General features: G+C 39.0%; 4 protein-coding genes across 5 annotated transcripts in view; 2 read left to right on the top strand and 2 right to left on the bottom strand.

Moving 5' to 3' along the window:
* Positions 1-10,894, top strand: part of LOC143355276 (uncharacterized) — a 39,161-nt gene extending 28,267 nt beyond the window's left edge. For both annotated transcript variants that reach the window (XM_076789971.1, XM_076789970.1), the window contains exons 4-8: positions 2,389-2,594; positions 3,884-4,085; positions 4,703-4,930; positions 5,986-6,296; positions 9,053-10,894. In XM_076789971.1, the coding sequence (XP_076646086.1) occupies positions 2,389-2,594; positions 3,884-4,085; positions 4,703-4,930; positions 5,986-6,296; positions 9,053-9,560 (1,455 nt within the window). In that variant the 3' untranslated portion in view covers positions 9,561-10,894. The remainder of the gene's footprint in view (positions 1-2,388; positions 2,595-3,883; positions 4,086-4,702; positions 4,931-5,985; positions 6,297-9,052) is intronic.
* Positions 10,895-11,823: 929 nt separating this feature from the next.
* Cluap1 (clusterin associated protein 1) lies at positions 11,824-16,451 on the bottom strand. The gene is made up of 6 exons (XM_076789972.1): positions 16,340-16,451; positions 16,063-16,259; positions 15,153-15,551; positions 14,419-14,657; positions 14,179-14,357; positions 11,824-13,540 (listed from the first exon to the last, which is right to left on the bottom strand). Exons 1-6 carry the CDS (start codon positions 16,359-16,361, stop codon positions 13,266-13,268), a joined length of 1,311 nt encoding a protein of 436 aa, XP_076646087.1. The 5' UTR covers positions 16,362-16,451; the 3' UTR covers positions 11,824-13,265.
* A 552-nt stretch (positions 16,452-17,003) lies between these two features.
* LOC143354908 (large ribosomal subunit protein mL62) lies at positions 17,004-18,345 on the bottom strand. Its single transcript, XM_076789275.1, has 3 exons — positions 18,093-18,345; positions 17,743-17,931; positions 17,004-17,359 (listed from the first exon to the last, which is right to left on the bottom strand). The coding sequence occupies exons 1-3, from the start codon at positions 18,246-18,248 to the stop codon at positions 17,099-17,101; spliced, it is 606 nt and encodes a 201-aa protein (XP_076645390.1). The 5' UTR covers positions 18,249-18,345; the 3' UTR covers positions 17,004-17,098.
* Positions 18,346-18,813: 468 nt separating this feature from the next.
* On the top strand, positions 18,814-23,032 carry LOC143355274 (sugar transporter SWEET1). The gene is made up of 6 exons (XM_076789969.1): positions 18,814-19,075; positions 19,720-19,797; positions 20,025-20,148; positions 21,457-21,612; positions 21,712-21,831; positions 21,911-23,032. The coding sequence occupies exons 1-6, from the start codon at positions 18,999-19,001 to the stop codon at positions 22,016-22,018; spliced, it is 663 nt and encodes a 220-aa protein (XP_076646084.1). The 5' UTR covers positions 18,814-18,998; the 3' UTR covers positions 22,019-23,032.
* Positions 23,033-23,808: the final 776 nt, after the last annotated feature.

Genomic DNA, 23,808 nt, shown 5'->3' with positions numbered 1-23,808 from the left:
ATTACCAGGGGTGTGCGAGAACCTGAAAATATCGGGAAACCGATAGTCGGGACGAGTCGGGTCGAGTCGGGTCGGGTCGGGTTCCCGAAAATTTCAAGATTCCCGACGGAATCGGGTTTCCCGAACTACTCTGCTGTATAGTAACGTACAAAATACGTAAATAATAATCATATAATAGTAAATTAAATAAGTAAAAAGTAAAATAACATAATTTGCCGGAAACACCTAGAATAAAAAATCCGAAACCGTGTATTGTATTCGTTAAAACAAATATAAACGTGGGTTCTCGGAATTTTCGAAAATCCCGATAAATTCGACAATCTCGAAATTTTTGGGTATTCGTTCCGAACCCGAAACAAAATTTCGTGTTCCCGACCCGATATTTCGGGTTCTCGCACAGCCCCCTATCTATTAAGTAAAAATTCCGGTACACTACTGCCCTCAATTCCAACGAAAGCTCCGTATTTCCATTTTGCGTAATTTTTATCGTCGTTGGTTTAGCAGCGATCGTGTTAACATCGTTTTAATTGATTTCGTATGGGGCTATGTTGCCAGCTGCATCGCGGTTGTGGAACGTCGGGGGTGAATTACGGCTGGCATAAAAGTTCGAGGACAGGTTCGATAAGGTTCTATAAACCATTCGCAAAGGCCGACTGGTGTGCGACGTTGCGCTTATTAACCGGCCGTAATAAAAGCCCTACACAACATTTATTTGTCGGCCGGTAATTACGGCCGAGAAAGCGGACGCCCGGGTCCGTGCAGAATTTATACGGGATTCGTACGCGTACACGGTTCGTCTGCGGAAGCTGCATAAAAAGGTGTCCATCAACCAGCGATACAGGTTTTTGCTCGAACGGCGAAAGCTTCCCGGAGGATTTTATACCGAGAACTCGCAGGATTACGCGCGGAAAATCCGTTTGAACGGCTACGAGAGCGGCCACTCTACTAATAAAACCGAAACGACCGCCCGTAATAAGTCACTAAAACGCCGCCGCCCGATATTTTAACGCGGCGTCACGCACATTTAAAATTGATACGATGATACGCGACTCATGATTTACACGGGAATATTAAACTGGCGATGATTGTACGCCCCTACCCCCCGACGGTGATCATCGTGGATTATACACTCGCGGCTACCTGTGCAAATTAATTCGGTCGAAAGATGAACTGATCGGTGTATCGTGTCTGCTTGTTCGCGAAAATCGATGCTGCAGCTTCCCGCAAACACGGTTCAACCTTTAAAACTTTTAATGTCTCTGTTCGCTACGTAAAAAATTCTTTCCTGTCTGCTCGTCGGTTCCCGATCTACTGGCTCGACTTCTTGCAAATGCTAAGCTCGCGAACTTGACCGTTCGTTAAAAACAATTTATCACTCCCACATTACTTAACACGTTGACCGCCATGTCACCCATATGTGGATGACGGAATTATTTGTCCAGGTTTTAAAATTAATTTTTACTCGCATTGATTTTATGGAATTTTTGAGGTTTCTAATGTGGCAGTCAAAGTGTTAAAAACGATTCCCATAAACATTAGTGGCGCTGAATAGTATATAAAAATATACATATAAATAGCTCAATTTGTAATACATATATAATATTATACACGTAATATATGATATCGACATAAATAGAATATAGCTTATAACTAGACTGCGGATCTATATGCGAAATGAAAATTGTCCAGGTCAATTGTGAGAAAGAGAAATTAAATGAAACTGTATTTCGTCGTTTAATAATTTCAATAAGTCGAGCACAATATGATCACATCATTCAATTCCGCTGATCTCTTTACAGCCTTATATTTGACCTGCCCATTCTTGTCGCAAATACATAAAGTCCGCAGTGTACTTACAACGAACACGGATACAACACAACGAGGTAAAGGAGTTCTTCGTTGAATCACAACAAGAATAAAACGAACAGTCCCTAAAAGACGATGGCAAACTCGACCGACCAATTAGCTCGTGATCCCCGGTTAAAAGGTTAAAGAATCCGCTAACAGGCCTTCGGTTATCAAAAGCGGGAATATGCAAGGCGCGTTTCCAATTTCATCGAACCCTTGTGCGCGGGAAAAAATCGTTATCGGATCGAGTACTCGCGGAAAACGTATTATTATTTGATAAGCCCCCTCGTGTCTTTGTTCGCAGCGGCGCTTTTTGGTTTCGTTGATGAAAAACTGTTCGCGTTAGCATACTCGACTACAGCCCCCGGTCGAGAAGGAGCCGTTCGAACAATAAAATCCCATCGAAAGCAGTTTTCGAACGGTTCGGAAAAAGACCGGGCGAGCTTGTATTTTCCTTTCTTGGATAGGTATCCATCAAAATCGCGGCGTCGAACAGACGGGATTTATTGAACGGGTTCTCTCTGTTTGGCTCTCACGCAGGCTGAAGATTATATCGGCTTGAAGGGCAGCTTCGACGATCATATCGGATTATTGGTGCACGGAGAAGATGGAGGGCAGAAGACCGCGATACAACCGGACCCGAGAGGTTTACCGAGCTTACCACCGAACTTGGAAGCTCGTCTACCGCAGCCCGATCAGAGCCTGAGAATCACGGATGCCGAATGGCTACCAGTCACGAAAACTAGGTACGCTCGCACCTGATAACACGCTTTTACGAATATTTATCGGTCGCGACTAACACGGCCTTGACCCCGCACAGGTCCGTACGGGTCACGTTTCGAATCGCCACCACGGGTCTCAAGGATTTTGAACTTTTTACGAGAGTTCACCGACGACACGCTTCGTCGGCGATAGCTTTGATCAATGTGTTGGGTCATTGCAAAAATCCTGATACGGTTTTCTATTTATTTTTAACACATTCGCGACCGGCAAGTTTTTTCCGTTTCTAATACTGAGTACCGGCGAAAATAATGAAATTCTGAAGCTGGTTGCCGCAAACTTGTATCGCCAAAGTAAGGATTAATTGATTTATTAAATTAATTAATGATTTAAATTTTAATCCAATCGCATTAATGCGCCTAATGTTGCCGCATTCAGAAACAAAAATTGCAGGACGTGAATTCACGTCAGCGGCAATCAGGAATAGAATTTAAAATGACGTGAATTGACGTCAGCGGTCGCGAATGTGTTAATTTACTCTTACAAGGAATTGCTACAATTCGGGCAGTCACCATCGTTTTCTACGACTGTTTTCCAACATTCTGAAGAATTTCGCGATGTTCAAAATGTTTCTTCCGTGTCTGACCTTGTACGACCTTGAAGGTCACTGTGTCGTATACGAATGAATTTGTCTTGACACACGTTTTCATATGATATGCAAAAAATTGGGCTTTCCGTTTAAAAGATTAAAGGTCACCTTGATTTCTAAAAAAAACTTTGCTTGCAAAAAACAGTATTACTTTTCACATTTTTTTGTCTAATATTTATTGTTTGCGAGAAGAACGCTGACTAGTAGCTAATTGTCCGCGTTCGCTATGATTAGGTTTATAAATAGACTGAGGATTTCATGGATTTATTACAAAAAAGAGCAGGTCAAATACAGAATACATTAGAAAAATTTAAGGGTTATTGGTATATTACTTTCGACTTTTTAAGACGATTAGAACGGAAAATGCATCGTCATTTAATTTCGGTTTCTTACAATCGAGTTGGACAATTATTATTTTGCATAAAGATCCGCAGTCCATTTATAAAACATTGTTTCCCTTGCGTGTTACGATTTCTGCGCGAGAGAGAGCTTAATCTCGCAAAAGGAGTGTTGCGGCATAGCTCCCTCTTGCAGCGGACCGCTCAGTTGCTCGGAACGTTGACCTTGACAATATCTTTGAAGATCGATGAAGTCGACGAGGTCGTCGGCCCTGTTCGAAACAATTACCGTGTCCAATTCTAACGAGGCCGTGCCTACTGTTCCCAGATTCAAATTCTTCGTGTACTCGGCGTACTTCGACGACAGGGTTGGCGGCGCAGGCACGCCAGCGGGTAAAAAACAGGGCATGGTGCGCATAATAAGCGCCACGAAGACCAAAGGACCGGAGCGTGTCTGGTGCAGATTTTGGTATCGAACGGAGAACGGTGGGAACGTGACCGCTTCCGTGACGGTGGCTGCTAAAGTAAAGGTGCGTCAACCGAGCAAACGAGGTTACGAACTTCAGCTCCCGGGAAACGCAACGAAAAGAAGAAATCTCGAAACAAAAAAAAAATACGGTAACAAGTTTCGTCGTAACGAAGCCAGCAAACGGTACACGTTGACCTTTCGCTGGATTCATTTGATTTTTTTTTCCTTTTCTTTTTTCAAACGCGTTCGAACAAACTCAGCCTTGTGCTCCGCACGCAAATTAGGGGCAAGATGTATTTCTCCTTGACGGCCGCCTGCCATCAACCGGGGTAGCAATTGGCAGCGCAACGCGACATTGCGTTAGCGTGCACCGGGTTTACAGCGATCCTAAACTTTTAACCTTTTGTTCATACTCACCTTAACCCTTCACCCGGTCTGACTCAACGTCGCATTTCTTTGCCGTTAGGTTCACGGTCCTATCTCGCCTCGACATTAGAGCTTTCGAGATTATTTTTCGTGCTATCCGATGATGTTACTCGGTAATTAATTGGAAATGGGAACAGTTTCGATTTGACCTGTGCTGTCAACGTTTCCCCGGTGCTCCATTTCGTCCGGCTGCGAGCTCTAGAGCCGCGTCATTGGGATTGACGATCAGGTTTATATATCATGTTCCGACAGGTGATCAGAGAGAACTGGAACTTGAAGTACAGCGCGTGCTTCGTCATCTGTCCGTTACCTAAAGAGTCGCCGGCGACCGATAGAGTACCGGAAACGGTGAGCGTTGTGGCCAGGCTGAAAGCAGCCCCGACCAATCGCATCCTCGTGCAGAACCGGCCGGAAACTAGGACAGAGGACAAGGAGTTGTTGGCGGTTTGCGTGAAACCTCTGCACTACGATTACAACCGGGTACGTGTGCGGGATCCTCCGGGATCGTCCCGGGCGAAAATTCGCCCGACGCGCAGCGCTCCCAAATCGCCGAAACCTGGTCAAAAACTTCGAAACTTCATTTTTATGAATGTTAATAACGGCAATGGAAATTGTGTAACTGAATGACGATTTTCATATGCTGGGTCAAAATGGACCCGGACCTCGCTGTCACAGGGATTATGCTTAATGCTGGTAGCTGGCTTTGGAGTTTCATGCGAAATAAAAATTGTCTGCTTTGATTGCAAAACACTTTTTATGTAGAATAAAAATTGTTTGCATCGATTACAATGAACAGGATCCAGTTGGAAATTTCATTGTTCCCTTAATAAATGTCATAAGCTGGGATCAACACGTTGCAGCCCTAAAATTGCATAAAATACAAATGTATAAAATCCGCAGTCTGCTCGTGTGAAATTAAAGAGAATTTCAAATTAAGTTTTTCAAATAGGACCGTACAATTCCGCCATTTTGTTTTTTTTTTTGGGCGACCTAAAAAACCTTGGAGTTTTTAATGGAAATGCATTAGGTTTTGTGGTTTTGACCAGATTTTGGCGCCGTTCGGGAGCACTGTGCGACGCACAGCGGTCGATAAGTACGGAAACTGGGGCAAAAATAAAAAAGCTGTTTTAGAAATTGAAAATTGTATAATTTCATTCATCAATATCTAACACGCGTGACTGATAAGTTTGTTTCGATTGAGTCTAGTTTATAAAGTTTTTAAATTAAAATTCAATGATAAAATTAAATTAAGATAGTCCATAAGTTTATTCAATAGCTCAATTCGACAAAGTGAAAATATGTTATTGAAGAAATCTATGAATAAATATCTTGATTTGATCTTTGAATTGTAATCGAAAAACGCTGCGAGCTTTCGTTCCAACCCCTAAATTGTTCGCGAATAGATGGAATGTTCAAGTGATAGCGATTTTCGACCCACTTTTTCGAAAAATCGACCACTGTGCGACGCGACGCGTGATTATCATCGGTACGCCCCGGCTATTCTTCTTGTCTCTCTGGGCGCGATAATGTTGCAGGTGCTGCAACTTGTGGAGTTTATCGAGTTGCACGGGCTGCTCGGCGCCTCGCACGTGACTCTTTACAACGACACGGTCGGCGCGGAGGCCGGATGCGCTCTCAAGTACTACGAAGCCAAAGGTCTCGTGACCGTGCTACCTTGGCACCATTTGGACATGATTTCGCAGCTCGAGATCCGCACGGAAGGTCTGTTCGCCGCCCTGAACGATTGCCTTTATCGATCGATGTACAAATACGAGTACGTGGCGCTGGTGGACCTCGACGAGTTCATTATACCGAGGCACAACGACACGATCATTGATCTTATAAGGTGAGATTACCTCTCGTTGACAAACAAACGTTTCCCTCTTCTTCAACCACAGGATTCGTTCATTCCGTCTCCCCATCTACCTACAGTCCATCGCAAAAATCCATCGCACCCCTGTCAACTCCCACTTTCTCTTTTGGCAGACTACGCCCACGCCATTTGAATTGTGTTAATTACAACGATAGAACACTGAATTCACAGTCCACGAAGCTAAAGGAGACGTTACTGGGGTTGACTTGTTTGTTTACGATTCAAGTTAATATTGCTGTTGAAGGATCTATTAAAAAGTTCTTACGGTCCATAGACTTTCAAAAGTTATGAAATTATTGCCGGTAGGTAACGTGTAAAATATTAGGTGCTCAAATTAATTCGCAGCTTTTGATTCGGGAATTTGTTGATTGTTTATGAACAATTAGACTCGATTCTACTCTCCAAAGTAATCTCTAATGTTTTCTATGCGCGTTCTTCATCTTACAAGTGATGGTTAACTGTAAAAGTCACTTTGCAAATTCAAGCTAATCTATTTAGAAGAAATCTAGGTTTAACGAATGCATCGACTAGTAAAGTCCAAAATCGTTGTTTTGTTGTTGAGGATTTGAACGTTGCCAGGTGTGCGTAGACTTTTGTGACTGACTGTGTACGTGCTTTGTGCCTTTGCGCGAGTTTTATTTTCTGTTCTCGTCTGTTTAGAAGAAAGGCTCTTTTCAGGTCTTCTATTTTCGTGGAAGAAGAAGCAACTTACGCGCAGAATGTTTGTTTTACGGGGATATAACCCAAGGGGTTTGAACCCTCAGGAAGGGAGCACATTTTTTGACAGTATTTTACACAGTGCTACGGTTCAGCAGAAGCTTTACATTCTTTTACTATATTAATATGATAGTACAAAATACTTGCATTACTTTGAGCTGGAACGAATTAATTTTATCTTTTTTAAATGTTAAAAGTATACTTAATTTAACGGCTCTTTTATTTTAAACGAAACTTAACTGTATCAAAATTTATTGAAATGGCGAAATTCAGTACGTCGAATGAAAAGTTACATTTCTGTAAAAACAAACATCACTTTGTGTATGTGTATTTCAAAAAGCGGTGAATGCGATTTAAAAAGTTAACAGTTAGAAAATACAACAGTTTATTAAAAATATAAATGTTAAAGGATAATGCTCTTTAATTGGACACGGTAGAACACCTCACGAAAAACTCAAGGTAGGAAAAAATGTTCTTGCAAAAGTAGCTTGACACAAAAAGAGGCATTTTTCAACGTTGATAATTTTTCTGTAACACGTATTTTAGTACGTCTTTTTTTCAAATACAGACATCTATTTATTTCACATATTTTTTATACATTACAGACAGTTTTTTTAATGGGGGACATTCCAATATCAAGTTCATTTTTTTCAAATGAAACGCTATATTTTCTCATTCGTAATATGATAGCGTTTGTTGCGAAGAATTCGACGAGAGCTGCCGCACTGATTGTAAGTTCTTCCGCATTATGGGCGATTGTAGAATTCTGAGAAACTTAGGATGTCCCTGCCCTAAACCTTAGCTTACCTACTTTGAGGCCCCCAAATAGTTTTAATGAGAACAATTTTTCACACCTTTAGTTCCCACTGTGTAAACACAAATTTCTGAAAGTTGTTAAGTAGAAACATATTTTCTGTACATAAAAAATTTCTTTATATTTAAAGTAATTTAATTCTTTATTGAAAGTAATTTAAGGGTTACCAAAATTCGATTGCAACCCTTGTACTACATTTTGTTACTCTGTCCAATTAAAACACACCCAATTCTGTTTTTGCACTGTAGGTAGGTCCTCTTAGAAACCGTGTAAAAAAAAGGCAAACAATGTACATGGAAAATAGAGGGTTAATTGCAAACGTAAAATCTCATTGCAAACAATTAGCTATTCTCGAACAAAACGTAGAAAAATTTTTATAATAAAATCCAAAATTTATTATGTTACCTATAGCATAGCCAATTGTATGACAAACACAACACAGGGTGTCTCATTTGAATTTATAGCTGGTTGTAAAAAATATTTCGAATAAACCTTATTCTGTTTCGGGGGAGACATCTTACATGGTGGTCACAAATCTTGTCTAGATGGACGTGCTTCCGAGAATTCAAGGTGACCTTTGCTTATTATACGTATCTGTATATTTTTATTACGCGTGTAGCCTATCCCGAGATAAATTCGCTGGCCTATAACATTTTCGTCTTCGAAGGTCATTCAAGGTCATTTAGTGCTGCTCAAAATTTACCTTGGAAACATCGAAAGCACGTCCACCTAGAGAAGAATTGTGACCGCCATAAGATGTCTCCCCGGAAACAGAATAATTTTATTTGAAATATTTTTTACAGCGAGCTATAGTTTGCAAAATATTCGCGTGCGAAACATGGGACAGCCTGTATAACTTCGACCCATATTTTTTCGAGGCGAAAGCTATTTGCCTCGATCTCTGACTCGGATACGTCAGAAAGTAGGCAATCATTTGCATAAGACCATCTCGAAAGACATTACAACCGTGTCAGGTGAAAATAGACGTGGGCGAGGATAGAATTGGATCATTTGTCTATAAATCAAGAGATCACGTAAGAAGAATCCGTAGTAGAACAGAATCGGGTGTCCGTTGAGCCCGGCTAATCCACTAAAAACGTCCCACATTTTCCACTTAACTAGTCTCGCCCGATATTTACTACTTATCGTGTCGGAGTGGTTCTCTCTCGGCTGAAGGGTGTTACTCGATGTTCCCCAGATGGATGGGCAGCCGTATGAATACCAAGTCGACCGGAGCGTATTCGTTCCAGAACGCTTTCTTCTATCTCCAATGGGCGGACGATCCGTTTATAGTAACGAGTCGCACGCCGATCGAAGCCGGCCTGATCACGCTCAGGAAAACGCGTCGCAGGGCGAAGCTGCACCCGCACAAGCAACGCTCCAAGTACATATGCAAGCCTCAGAACGTGGTGGAAGCCGGCAATCACTTCGTCTGGGAGTTCATCCCGGGACACGGTACACTGAACGTGCCATCGGGCTCGGCGATCCTCCATCACTACAGGGTCTGCGAGTTCGGCGGCGACGACTGCATCAAGACGCAATCGTTGGTCGATCGTACGGCCTACAAGTACAAGGACAGATTGTCCGAGAACGTCGCCAAGACCTGGACGGATCTGAGCGCCGAATGTCTGCTGCCCAAGCTAGAACCTGTCCCGGCTGTCACGCAACGAACGAAGACGGGCTCCCTGCTGAAGCTGGTCAGGTAGCAGAAGACCATCGCCGACGAGCTATGGGATATCGGTAACTTCACCGGCACGCCCAAAGTAGCCAGAACTTATTTCTACAACTACGGTGGCCCTTAGTTTCGCGCTTCTCCGTGAGACGTTCCGAAACGCGTGTCGTTCTTTTCTACCCTCTTCGCGGCACGCGCGTCCAAAAACACATGAATCTCGTTTTTTGAGAACCGGGGAACGGCGCCTGTCCAACCTGCGACGAAGGCGCGACGCTCATCGACAGAGTTGACGAAGAATATTTTTCTACGTGAGAAAGATGCGCGATCGGCCGACAGAGCAACCGGCCGAACGTTCGGCCGATCTCCTGGGTCGATCATGCATCTCTCGCGCTATGGTGCTTCTTTCACGATTTTATACCTATACATTTACCTAGGCGTTCGTTTCTGTTTCCGGGCGAGTCCGATCGACGCGGGAGAATCGATCGTAGGATCGTGGATGTTATCGTGTTTGGGCCTAAGTCGGAGTCGAGCGATGTGCCACTTGATTTTTGTTGTCGATGATATTTGCCATTGAAATGTTTCGCATTGTAACGTCGCGAAACGCACCGAGACGCTCCGATGCAGTCGAAGCTTTCGTCTTCGTTCTTATTGGCTGACTCAGGTAGAGGGGGTAGAAGGAGGACGCTAGGGCGTGGTTAGCCACGCCTTCTCGTTGCCCATTCGCCACCGCGCAGACCTCTAACGTGATGTTTTCATTTCTTGCATTATTTTGCCAGTGTAATTTCACAGTGTTTCAAATTGGGTAACATTTATTCGGGAATGTTCGAAAATATGTTTTTATATATGTTCAGTCTATATTCTTAAAATCTTGTACATTGTTATTAGACTGCGATTTTTCTCCAAACGGAAATTTCTTTCTTATTCTACTGATTTCGATAAGTTCAAACATGAATACATTGGTATTCTTAAATCTTTTAAATCAGCTCACTGCTTTGAATGGCATCTACTAATTTTTGTTAGAAATGCATAAAATCCGGAGGCTGGTCATGAGTATACAAACATGTGGGTGTCGGGAGTTAACACACTTTGACAACTTGAAATGAATTCATTGAACCATTCGTAAAACGTCCTGCAAAAAATAATGAACCTAGTCCAAAAACATATCAAAATCACCAAAGGAAGGTAACAACAATGAGCAAATGAAACAGAATCGAAGCAAGCAAGCTCCTATACGTATGCAGTATACAGTGTTTCCTCTGTAACGTCGCACGTGACACGCCCAATGGCGTGGCTGCACCGAGTCGCCAGCCAATCAGCGCGAACACGAACAGCTTCCACTGCTCCCGAACGTCTCGCTACGTCTCCCGACTCGCAATAAGTTACCGGAGAGATACTATAATTGATTCTATTACGAGTTACTGCCTGTAATCATTAATTTCGACGATTCTACAGCGAGTTGCAAAAAGTACCCTCTGATCGTTGCAATCAAACGTCATTTCGCTCCCTCTGGCCTACACCTCGGTCTACATAGCCGGCTATAACGTGAGATTCGATATTTAATACTGTTGTATTGTTGATACGTTCTTTTCGAACACACCTATAAGTCCGCACAACGTATAAAGAAAACATACGCATATCCATAGGATCAATACCTAGCCGTAGTTTATGTATGTATAATATGTATCTAGAACATCCAGTATTTAATCTATAGCAAGCGCGTAGAATGCGTAATGTTTAAACGAGAGAGAAAGAGGTAGAGAGAGAGAGAGAGAGAGAGAGAGAGAGAGAGAGATGAAAAAAAGAAAACAGAAACCAAAAATAAAGACCGCCGATTACACCCTAGCTCTATCTGTACCCGACGGAATCGGTTGCGCAGCAAGGAACCATTTAAGAAAAAAAAAAAAAGACGGAGGATTCGTTGAGCCTTCGCCGCGTCGATTTTGGTGAAACTTTGTCCGAGCCGAAACCTGTCCTGCCTGGTGAATCGTTTTCACCTGAAGAAGGGGCCGCACGATCGAAGCTTCATCGAAATGGAACGTTACCCGCTAGTTTAGAAAGAGATTTCAGTTTGGCTTCGTCTCGGATCGACGTGTAAACTCACGTTGTTACGACTCCGCTCGTTATCGACCAGTCTCGCGAACATTTTCTCATTCGACCCAGTGAAAGTACTTATAGGCGAGCATCGTTGCACGAAGGTGGTCATGTCAGACAAAAGAGGATCGTTGACGGAAGAGACATTTTTAGCTGTATGCACGTGTGTGTGTGTGTGTGTGTGTGTGTGTGTGTGTGTGTGTGTGAGAAAGAGAGAGAGAGAGAGAAAGTTTGTCCGTGTATGTATGAGAGAGAGAAAAAGGGAGAGTCGATCAGAGCAGAGCGTCTCTCCGCGACAATGAGAAAACGACAAATCGTTTCTATTCATTTCCTAAGGTTACATTTTTTACACGCACATACGTTTATGTATATATGTGTATACACCGGTGTGTACGCGCGTTTACGTACGCAGCACGTAGGCTAGGCGAATACATACATGTGATCGGTGCTGAGCCAGAATCAACGCGTGGTTTTGCTCGCGTTGGAAGAGTTAATAAATATTATACGTCGACAATATGTATTTTGATTCCCTTGAAAATATATTTCGTAACGCGAGTCTGGGACCCGGTGTCCCATCGATTAGCGCCCGCTGGATAGCTCGCCGACACAATTTCTCGGTGCATAAAGCATTTAGCGTCTTTATTGCTGCGACAATTGTTTCTTTGGAATGTCGCTGTTGGTCGTTGAACTTTGTCGCCGGTCATTTATAGCGGGACCATGGAATAACTATAGTCTACGTTTTGTGCTCTCTCTCCACCCGCAACCGTGGAAAAATTGTCGCAATCTTTTTCAAATTTATCAATACCTCTACGCGAATATAATTGAATTTTTTACCATAATTTTATAGCCCTTATGGTCATATTTGAAATTATGATTGCAAAACTATTGTAGGTGCGTACATTATTTTAAAAAGTAGACCATGACTCTGATCATTCGACTGCGGATTTTATTCGTTGTACCATAGTCGACTCTGTTGTTAATTGTCAATTTCGTTTTAACATTACTGCCGATAGATTGAATCGTTAAAAAATTTTTTAATCGAGCGACTATCAACGTGAATTAATTCTTTAAACAAAGAAAAACAGAGCCGAAGCCTGTATCAGTAATTAACAAAATTACTAAGAGCCACTCTCACGTTTCAATAACTTGATCTTCTCCCAATGCAAAATTTGAATTGCTGGTTTAATAATTCATTTTACAGCGTGTCTAGTACTTTCAACCAGGACTGTACACCTCGAACTTAAAAAATACAGCATAAAATATAGAAATTTTGCTTGTAATTGTTGAGTAAATTTAGCTCGAACGTAACAAACGAAAAAAAAATTACTATACTAACGCCAACCGCGTTAATCAGAGGCGAGAAGCGGACACTAATCAGTGGAGCATCGTGCGCGCAATGTTATACGAACGATTATGTTCTCAATGATTTAAAAAAAGCTATATATATATATAATATATATGTATACATGTGCGTCTTAAATGTTTTTTACTAAGGTTACAGTTTACAATGAGTCGCACGGAGGAGAATAACGTATTACTTTTTATCAAATATCTATTTACAGTTGTATTGTATAAATCTGCGTAACACTGATCGATAATTACACGAACGGTATATTTTGTAGTTTTTGTAACTGTCTTTTTATAAGGGTTAAAAATCCTCATCCGAATGATCTAGCTTACTAATGGCTCGTTTTTCTTGTCCAACCTTCAAATCAAAATTCCCGATCTCTGCTCCTTCAACGGAATCCAAGATGTCGTCGTCGTCGTCGTCGTCGTCGTCGAGATCGCCGTCGATCAACAGGTCGCTGTCGCTGTCGAGTGAACCGGCACTGTCATGCGATTCCTGGATAGTGCCTCTTTGTCGTCCCGACATGCTGCCATAAACTCGACGCTGCGATATCTGCATCCTCGACGCGCGACCAGCTATTTTTTTTTGCACACGTGGTAAGAAATAAATATCAGTTTATTCCTGGAACCTTTCCGTTATCCGACGTAATTAGACTGTGGATTTTAATTCATTATAATAGGGGGGCGCGAAAATTTTAACTAAAATGTAATTTTCATAACATAACACATATAAATAAAAGAAATTTATACTTATAAATAAACTTTCATAACACAACCTCGAATGTTGAAGAGGGGCGTGATAACAAAGTTTGGAAACCACTGATATAATATAGGGAACGACAAATGAGCGAAATGCGAATCTTAAAAAGTTGACTGCCACGCCAGTGGCCATTACTGTCACAGAAAGTTAGAACAATTTATTTAATAATATAGGGATAGAAAAGATAAAATTTTCCGTAGCTATTTCGTAAACTTGTTATATCTGGTAGATCCTAACAAAGTTTACTGAATAAATTGTAATAAAAATTAATTTTCAAGGATGATTGAAAAATCGTGTCACTCATGCTATATGTATGTACACAACTGGACGTGGAAGTATTAATGAAGGTTCAGTTCTTGTATGTCCTCAAAAATAGTTGCACTTTTGATTTGACTTAACTCCGGCTCGGAATGGAACATTTTAATTTTGCATAAAAATCGTAAATGCCACTTGCCTGATTTTAATCGGCTACTCGGTGCCCTCTTCTCGCTATTTTGCTTCTCGACATCGGCAAGCGGAGGCGGGGGTTCTTGAAGATTCGTGGGTAAAATGGAATCGTTCCCTTCCATCATGCTCTCGAAATTTGCATCCTCTGCTCTCATTTTCTCCAACTGCTTTCTGGTTGCTTCTTGCCTGTTGTTCGATCAATCGAAGGTAACTCTTAAAACGAACCTTCCGCTTGCGGTTTACGTACCGTCTTTCGAATCTCTCCTGTTCTGTTTTCGCGGCGTCCTCGTACAGATGCTCGAGGTACGCCAGATAACGAAACTTCTGCAAATAATCGTCGTACAACGATCTGAGCTCGACTTCCAGCTTGTCGAACTCCTCCATGAAAGCCGGCCGCACTTTCTTCAACGTTTGCAGCCTCTTTTGGTTTCTGTCCAGCTCTATGCGCCGCCTTTCGATCCTCACGTCCAAGTTTTGTTCTGTATCCTTCGAAAAATGCGTGCGTGTTAGCGTCAACATATTTTCAACCCTTCGATGGCGTTGATTAGGATCCATTTTGACCTAGAACTTTCACGACGTTGTCTAACTTCGCAGCTTTCGGCGAAAATGAACATCGATTTAATTCAATCCATTATTAGCAAGACCAAACATCTAGTTAATGTACTTTGAAAGATGAATTTGGAAAAATTGATAAACTGCCTAAAGAAATGTAAACACAGTTATCTACACAACCGTCGAAATAAGTATGTCCGTTTTCCGAGAGTTAATAGAAGCAAAGGAGGATGATGCTGATAGGGTATTTGTCTGTTTGCGGTCTTGTCTTCAACAAAATTTCGAGAAAGTCATAATTGGATCTTATCCGTTTATTATAAAAGTGAGTAGGTGAAAAAAAAAACTATTGGGCTTCCCTTTGTCGCAAGTGATGAAACAAATTTTCATTTTCCATGTAAAGATCCGTATAAGAAGAGAAAAGAATTATACCTTGACGTTGTCGATTTGTTTCTTGGTGTCGTCGATCTCTTTGTGCATACTCTCGATGACATTTTTCAGTGCCGTTTCGATTTCAGACGTGTCAAACTGTCTAGCAACTTTGGAGTTGCGAATTTCTCGTAGATCAACCTCGCGGCCTAACAGATCGAACAATGAAGCGCCGGTGACAGTCAACTGCCTGGCCAATTCTCTAGTCGATTTTAATTCGTTAATTTTATCAGAGATATCAAAATTGACTACGTTAAAATTATCGTCCCCGTTTATGTCGTTGGTGCTGCTGTTGCTCTGGGCATCGTATAATAACGATGTGATTTTCAATAATTCTTTCACAGCGTAGCCGTCCGCTTGGTACAATTTCTTTGTGTTTAATTTGACGTTCGTTTTCAGCGCCTGCATTTAAATATATTACAGCTTATTGTCGTCTTTTCATCAAGAAAAGCATTAGTAAAAGAGCCATATAGGTATCTATCGTTTTTTTCTTAATAATTTTAATGGATTAAAAATGATGCAACAGTATTTTTCAATTCTTTGAATGTTTCTACTGTCTTGGATTTGATCTACTAAAATTTGATCTACTCAGTACTAAAGTACTTGATGTACTTTCTAAATTATACAGTGCTGTAGACTTACTAACTCTTATCTAATTATTTTTATAGAAAGTATTTCCTTAATATTTGAACGACTCGTATTTTATTGTAAAATTGATCGTCTACAAAAGTAAACGTACTTGTTGCTCAGAAATTTATAAACTCGAGCCAACCGTAGGGTACAATATTTATTGTTTTATCATTAAGGAATATATTCGCCGGATTATTAAAAACTAGCATATTAATTTAGTATGGTAGAATCAATACCAATTCTCGATAATGACAAAATCACATTTGTGAGACACCATCCTCACCATAAATTCAGCAACGGCGCGTATCAACGTGATACGTTCATCCTCGGTGTTGTGTTCGCTAGGTATGTCAGCATCAGGATCAAATCTCCTTACCAGCCAAATAAGAATTTCCGCTACCAGTCCAAAATTTGGTAAGCGAAAATTACCCACCGATATCAATCTCGGATAGCCGAGGACACGCATCATTTCTGTGAAGTCTACAAAGAAATGAATTTCACTATAGATTTTTACTACATTAATTCTTAAAGATTCTCAATGAAACCTGTGATTCACATACTTCTTAGATCGCGGAATGACATTGTCGGGAAGAAAAAGAATTGCTACTGAACAAGTCTACTACCCGTCAATAGTGGTTAGTGTTTTCATTCAGGCAACGCGCGTTACCAAGGAAACGTACTTATATTGTCTAAGTATAGACCGTATAGACATAAATAATTTATCAACATTAGAAAGGATACTGGAGAAAAATCGTAAAGAGTAAATGAATAGTAAAATTTAAAAGGGTGAAATCACCATTGAAGAATATGCACAAAATCTTTTAAACAAAAATTGCGTTCTTTTATAATTACAAATCATATGTAAATACTTTTTGAAATATTATATATTTTCCTTTGTAAATCAATAAAAATTACATCCTTTAAAAGAATTTTTAATTATCCGCACCGCCAATACTTGAAACTAAATTCTCGCACATTCTAAAATACAAAAATAATTCTCGCTAATTCCTTTTATACATACATGTGTTTTTTTACCGAGAAATTTGTAAAATAGTCTCGTAAAATAACATTTTAAACAATGTATACATGTACGATCCTCGATCAATATGTAAATATTACTGTTTAAAATGATCTTTTAAACAAAGGTTATTGTAATAAACTTGAACAATCGTTAAAGAAAACTAGGTGAATGGGTGCCGAAATATCTGGTTACCCACGCAAGGATAAATATACGCATTTTATTATATTTCTTGTTTCAACTCCTTTATTTCAACAGTGTTATTTTATATACAGTGTATGATGCAATGATAGAGAAAAAATTAAAAATCTACATTATTGGAGTTTCGATTTCTCTTAGTTTCTGATTTTTTTCGTTTTTCATGAAGTCGTCGTCTAGCTGCAGCTAAGAACTGTTTTCGTTTCATTTCTGCAGTCTCAGGAGACGCCTCTGCAGGAACTTTTATAGCTTCCCTAATCATTGTTCTTAACTTTTCTAAAGCATCAGCTAAATTTAATTGCTGAGATCTTGTTAATTCCGATTTGATGATGAGGTGACCATCCTTGGACAACTTGGTTGTATACTGCAATAAAAATTAGTTTCATAATTACATAATTACATACTCTAACAGTCGGTATTTGTTCATTGCACGAGAATAAACTAGAATTTCAGGCAGGATCCAAGATTTTTGGAATGAACAAGGTATCCAATCAATCGCAGAAAATTTCCTATCTATGGCTCCCCCATTATTACATTAAAGTCATAATCAATATGTACAAATAACAATATATGAGAAACAGTTCCAACGCGACTCGCAACACCTCCACGAAGCTATCATTTGTACTAAGCTACATTCTCCACCTTGTAAGAACACAATGCAACGAACGAGATTCGCGTAAAGAATGGGCATTTGATCGGGAGGGCAATGGGCGAGAACTTACACTACTTCTATTCTAAGTAACAAACCTTCTCTATTAATTTTTCTTTAATTTCTTCCGACAACCATTTAGCACTTTGCACTTGGAATCTAATGTCTACTTTACTGTTTGTGGTATTAACATGCTGTCCCCCAGCACCACTGCTACGACTGTATGTTATTTGAAGCTGTTCAATAGGTATGTAACCACTGAATTTTGCATTTGGATTTTCAGGAACCTAGAATAGCGTAACACTGTAAACATTCTATATCATGTCATATACTATTGTTCTGAATATAAAACATTATACGAAATAGTAATAATATAAGATACAATTGTGATAAAAATTACTCGTTTCTTATTTGACATTTAAAATTATACAATAATAAATAAACTTACAAAAGCTGGTGTGTACAAATTTAGGTTACTCGTAGGATATATCTTCTCTAGAGAAAACGCACTTTTATACGTAAGTGCTCTCCCGAGAATCGAAAAATGATGTTGTGTCAAGCCACCCTGAAAAATCCTAAAACATTGTCTACCGACAATATTCATTTTGTCTGTTGTTAAATTTCATAAACACCGTAGTGTGGAACCACAGACAATTTATACGATAGAGCGAATATAGGTGTGTAACTTTATATTGTCTGTCACTAATCTACAGTACCGACAAACACAACATTAATTTCTATTTCTATCGTTAGTAGCGTTATGATGTAACCAATGACAAGTCAGTATCAGAGAGGAAATGGGAGCAGAGAGGATAGGAGAGTGCTCACTGGTGCTCACGCCCGGGGTTTCGGCGTACCTGTAGGGACTACGTGGGACTACGTGCGTTTCCGCACCTTGCCGTAGCGCTAGTGTCGCCGGCACTAGCCGCGTGCGAGCGGCAAGAGTGAGTCGCCCCTCTAGACTCTGCGTGTTCGATGAGACAAAGGGGGAATTTGCCGCCAGAGTCTAGAGGGGCGACTCACTCTTGCCGCTCGCAGGCGGCTAGTGCCGGCGACGCTAGCGCTACGGCAAGGTGCGGAAACGCACGTAGCCCCTATAATTGTAGCCACAGCTTACACACAGACTACATACCTATCCTCTCTGAGACTTGCTGAGACTACACATACGAATGCTCTAGGGAGCACATCATACGCATTGCGTAACTACATGCCCTACTCCCGTCATTCTTTTTCTTTTCAAATCTTCTCATTTATGCCACGAACCTGCCGCACACTTTGTGGCTCGTGGTGTGACAAAGTGATTCGCAATCGCAGTAGTAGTGCGCTTATACAGCAGAACAGTTGACAGAGCACAATGGGTCTGGAGGATTACAAGGATGTTGTTGGAACATGTGCCTCGATTAGTACTATGGGGCAGATGTTAGCTGGAACGTAAGTTTGTTTATTTTTAAATAATTCGTTATATTTTCGATGAATGATAAATTTTTGATCACATACAGAATATCGCAATATTGTAATATAATTAAGTAGAAATGTAAAAACTGTTACGTAAAAATTAGAATGCTTATTAGTATGCTTATGTGGATGCTATTTTTTATCCCATAATTTCTGTAAGTTTTGCAAATTATTAAAATTCGTTACAATACAATGAATAGAAGAATACAGTATCCCATTTAAAAATCAACGTGATCATGAAATCTCCTTCACTACTTCATTCATAAAAATAGTATTTGTATTTCTTATGGTATTTCATATAATATTTTTTATTTTAAATTAATGTATAAATATATGAGAATTAAACATTGATCAAATTATAAATTGATGAGTCACAGAATAATCAGATCTTACGACACATTATCATCCGTATGTAACTAATGATATATAATAAAGATAAGAAGGTATTCTATTTTTATGTTATCTTCTTTTTGTTAATGATGAGAGAATATTACGTATTTTGAATTTTGCAGTCATGAATTTTGGAGCAAGAATGCATTTATGCATATAAATCACTTTTGTTTCTATTATTGAAAACTGTCAATAGTAACAAATTAACTTTTCTTATGATTTAATTATAGATTAATATGCAAGGATATTTACCAAAAAGGATCATCAAAAGGTTTTGATGCAATGCCCTTCTTGGGAGGTATAGGAATGTAAGTGTAAAACTTTCTGTTTTAGAATGTATTATAATTTTGTCAAGGCTAATTATGCTGTATTAGTGAAGTAACTGTAATAACCAGTTGATGTAATTGATACGTTGTCAGTTATTTTTACAATAATGGAGTTATAATTACTTATACACACAAATGTAGTACACAACTCCCTAATATAGTACATTAGGCTACCGAGTATGTACAGTCAATTAAACATTTTTTTATAGGTCTACTTTGATGCTTCAATATGCATTTATTTTGAGAGATCCTGCAATGGTTAATGTTAACGTTTTCGGATTACTTACAAATGCGGCATATATGGCTGTGTACTACTATTATGCACCTCAAACGGTATGCATCTTTTTTTAAACAACAATATGCATGTAGTTCCTTCATGCTCTATTACTTTCTTTAATGCTAAACCTATCATGGTCAAAGGACCAGTTTTCTATTGCAATTGTTGCAATTACAAAAATGCTTTCATAGGAAATGATTGAATTGACTTCTTTATTTAAGCACATATTATAAAGAAAACCGTACAAAGTTTAAATAAATTCACACTTTTCACTAGTATAAGGCATTCCACTGTTATATCTGCTTGATAGGTTTAGTGTTAAATACATTAACTAATTTTACAATTTTTTATTAATTTTAGATTTTTCTTCAGGAAATCAGAATCTTCATTGAATAGTTACTTTTGTCAAGCAATGTCGTTTCACTTACTTAGCTACGTGTCAAAACCTAATACACCATTCTCTCCATAACTGTGATTCTGCAGACCCAAAGTTTTCACAGTTACGGAGAGAATACTTTAAACATTTGTAAGGGTCTCTATACCACTATGTAGACGACTAAGTGTGAGCGTGCATGCAGTGGTTAATCATGTGTTTAACCAGCATATATATTTTTATCGATTGGCGCGTTGCATTATCTTTTCGTAAATCACGACCACAAGGCAACGCCAACACTGAGTTCCCCGCGAGCGAGCATTCGAATGAAGGTCGATTTATACTGTCCGCACAGATATGGAACGGTTCCGTTTAACACCGATCAGACAAACATTCTTTAATGTATTTGAACATAGGTGTTTATACTATCCGACCGTATCAGCACAGATACGTATCGGAAACTCAACAAAAAAAAGTATTGTTAAAATATTGTTATACTGAACGGAACGTTCCATGTCTGAGCGGATAATATAAATCGGAACCCGATACCATTTTATACTATACTACTGCTTTTAGTTATCGTATTATATATTTGTTATTGTATTACGCGAGGTATGTAATACAAATACTGATTTATAGTGTTCAAGTTGGAGACACAAGTGGTCGATCTATTTTTGGTATATAAATTCTTATAAGCTCATATTCTACTTTACAATTAGATATCTGTCATAAGTGACTATGTTTAATAACGTAATACGAGAAACTTGCTTACTTGCATTCATGACATGACATTTTTCTGTCTTATCTATATCCTTTTGTGGTCTGCACAGCCATAGTTTGCTATCAGTAAATATTCATATCCATTGAAACGTTATGAAAGTATTTTCAATGCACTAGTGTTATTCTCTTGGTAAAAATTAAATCCAATATAATAATCAATTTCTAATATCAATCATTTATAATATCAATTTTTTATCTTGCACATTTCTAGAAGGATATACTTGCCTTGCTAGGCAAGCTTACAGCTCTCGTTGCGGTCTTCCTTGCGTACGCTCAAGTGGAGAATCCTGAGAAGATCGAATACCGATTTGGTTTAATCGTGACGGTATTATTGCTTCTTTTAATCGCATCTCCACTTTCCCATCTTGTAAGTTTAAAAATTTTTATGTATATATACATATATACTATAACATTCTCAACTGCCATGTAAATTATAATTATATGTATCTCATTATTTTTCAATCAGGGAGAGATAATAAAGACGAAAAATACAGATATGCTTCCATTCCCTCTCATTTTTATGGGAACACTTGTTACTTTCCAATGGCTATTATATGGTATTATAATTAACAATTCGTTCGTCATCGTAAGTATACAGATGGTTATGCAATCAGATAACATATTCTTGATTATTAAGCACACACTAATACTTTATGTTTTAAAAGTTCCAGAACGTCGTCGGTTTCCTCCTCTCTGCGATACAATTGTCATTGTTCGTAATATTCCCGTCAAAATCGAAAGGAAAAGCTAATCTTCAAGAAAAGATGGACTAAGAAGGAAAGAAAACATTACCAGTACAAATCGCGCCGCTAATGAACATTTTATTCTATCTAAATTTATTACTAACCGTTTCCAAACTAACCGTTTCCAATTCAATTTGGAAACCTGACTTAAAACCTGAAATCTGATTTTTAACCAGATTCATAAAGTTTAAACCATAGGTTTAAACTTTACCATAGGCATTGAAAAATCTATTTCGGGGTGTTCGTAATATTGGAATGGAACAGGAAAAATGGCGACAATTCATGAGTACAAATAAGAACACAAGGTTGTTTGATCACATTCCTCAAGATGGTATGTCACGTACAAGCTTCAAGTAATATGTAGCGATATCATCGCATTGTTTCAGCTATTTGTTTAAAGCTGATTTTGCAAAAGTTTTTCAATTAATAGATATAAAATCAGATGTGCTTACAATAATATTGAATGTATCACTAATGATCTAGAAGTCGATACGACACAAAACTCAAATTTGAAAAAAATCTTTCAAAGCTCTATTATTTTAATTTTTCGTCAATTCCAATTGTCATTCTGAAAGAAAATTTAACAAAGGGTAAGAAATCGTTGTTAGCGGTTTAAATAAAATTTCGGCTACTCAAAATATGTTAAATCTACTAAATTACTTATGTATTGGAGAAACGTTACTTATGTATTTTGCAATGCGGCACTAATGTAATAGTTCCTATACTTTTAGTATGACATTTACTTTAATTATTTAGTTCTCTTTTTAAATGATACTGGATATTTGTATATATCTACCTTTAAAGTATATTTTATATCTAAAACAGCCATATATTTTTGGAATCAGTCTGGGATCAGAGAATTAAATTCTCGCTTAGTCTATTTTCAAATGTATATACAAAGTATATTTTGCTCGAAAGAGATAATCGACTCCGCGTAGAAAATATTATTGCATAGAATTAAATTGAAGGATACAAGGTGTATTAAAACATGTTGATAATTTTAAAGTTGAATTGGAAATAAAATAATGATGTTTTTAACAAAAAGCCATTTTATTGGTAGTCGAACGGTTAGTTAAGTTTTAGCTTAGTTTAATTCATTGTCATGTGCAAAATCGCTCAGTTTTTGGCGAATTAATTAAATTAAAGATTTAAAAATCTTAAAATGTATTTAAAAAGAAAATGTTTAAAAATCCGTCCGAGAGTTAAATACAAATTACAGAAGTATTTCACATTCCACAACACGATTAAATACAAAATGCCAAGGTATTCGTCAACTGTATTTGAATTACAAAAGGATTCGAGTATAAGTTCAATTATTTCATCTTGGGAGTTTAGACGATCACTGGTCGAATACAGAAGCGGCAGTTATTGAAGTATTCATTATGTAAATCGAATTGCGTGTCTAATAATAAGCCCGGGATAGTTTTCAATGATTGACGTAGTCGTACGTGGCTCGTTGAAGCCGCTTCTGTCGCGAGACTAAACCGATGTGATTACCATTTCACTTTCTACAGGACCGCGTTACGCTGCATGCAAATGTAATCCTTCCGACGACTCACTCGCCTTCCGTCGCGATTTACGTCTACGACGGCTCGTTGGTAGTCGCGCTTGGTATATCGGTTTATTATATGAGCGACGTACATCATCGCTTGACTTTCCGATCGAGTTTGCCGGCTAATAGCAGGAAACAGTGACCTTCCATGTAGACAGTGGTGTCTCGTATCGTGGGCAGTAAGTAACGTGTCCGATTGTTCGCCGGCCACCGGTAGTTCTATGGTCTCTCGTCAATCGTTTAAAAACGTGAACCGTTTGTCATAAAT

The sequence above is a fragment of the Halictus rubicundus genome, chromosome 6 (assembly GCF_050948215.1).
Source record: "Halictus rubicundus isolate RS-2024b chromosome 6, iyHalRubi1_principal, whole genome shotgun sequence".
In the NCBI taxonomy this organism is placed as follows: Eukaryota; Metazoa; Arthropoda; class Insecta; order Hymenoptera; family Halictidae; genus Halictus; species Halictus rubicundus.
Note: the sequence above shows the minus strand (reverse complement) of the source record. Positions and strands in the feature narration are given on the sequence as shown.

Coding starts and splice junctions, on each gene's coding strand:
- LOC143355274 (XM_076789969.1), top strand. CDS start 18,999: ATGGGTCTGGAGGATTACAAGGATGTTGTTGGAACATGTGCCTCGATT. Junction 19,798..20,024: donor TTCTTGGGAGGTATAGGAAT/GTAAGTGTAAAA, acceptor ATTTTTTTATAG/GTCTACTTTGATGCTTCAAT. Junction 20,149..21,456: donor ACTATTATGCACCTCAAACG/GTATGCATCTTT, acceptor GCACATTTCTAG/AAGGATATACTTGCCTTGCT.
- LOC143354908 (XM_076789275.1), bottom strand. CDS start 18,248: ATGAATATTGTCGGTAGACAATGTTTTAGGATTTTTCAGGGTGGCTTG. Junction 17,932..18,092: donor ATTTGTACACACCAGCTTTT/GTAAGTTTATTT, acceptor ACGCTATTCTAG/GTTCCTGAAAATCCAAATGC. Junction 17,360..17,742: donor AAGAAAAATTAATAGAGAAG/GTTTGTTACTTA, acceptor TTTTTATTGCAG/TATACAACCAAGTTGTCCAA.
- Cluap1 (XM_076789972.1), bottom strand. CDS start 16,361: ATGTCATTCCGCGATCTAAGAA. Junction 16,260..16,339: donor GTCATTCCGCGATCTAAGAA/GTATGTGAATCA, acceptor ATTTCTTTGTAG/ACTTCACAGAAATGATGCGT. Junction 14,658..15,152: donor AACAAATCGACAACGTCAAG/GTATAATTCTTT, acceptor CATTTTTCGAAG/GATACAGAACAAAACTTGGA.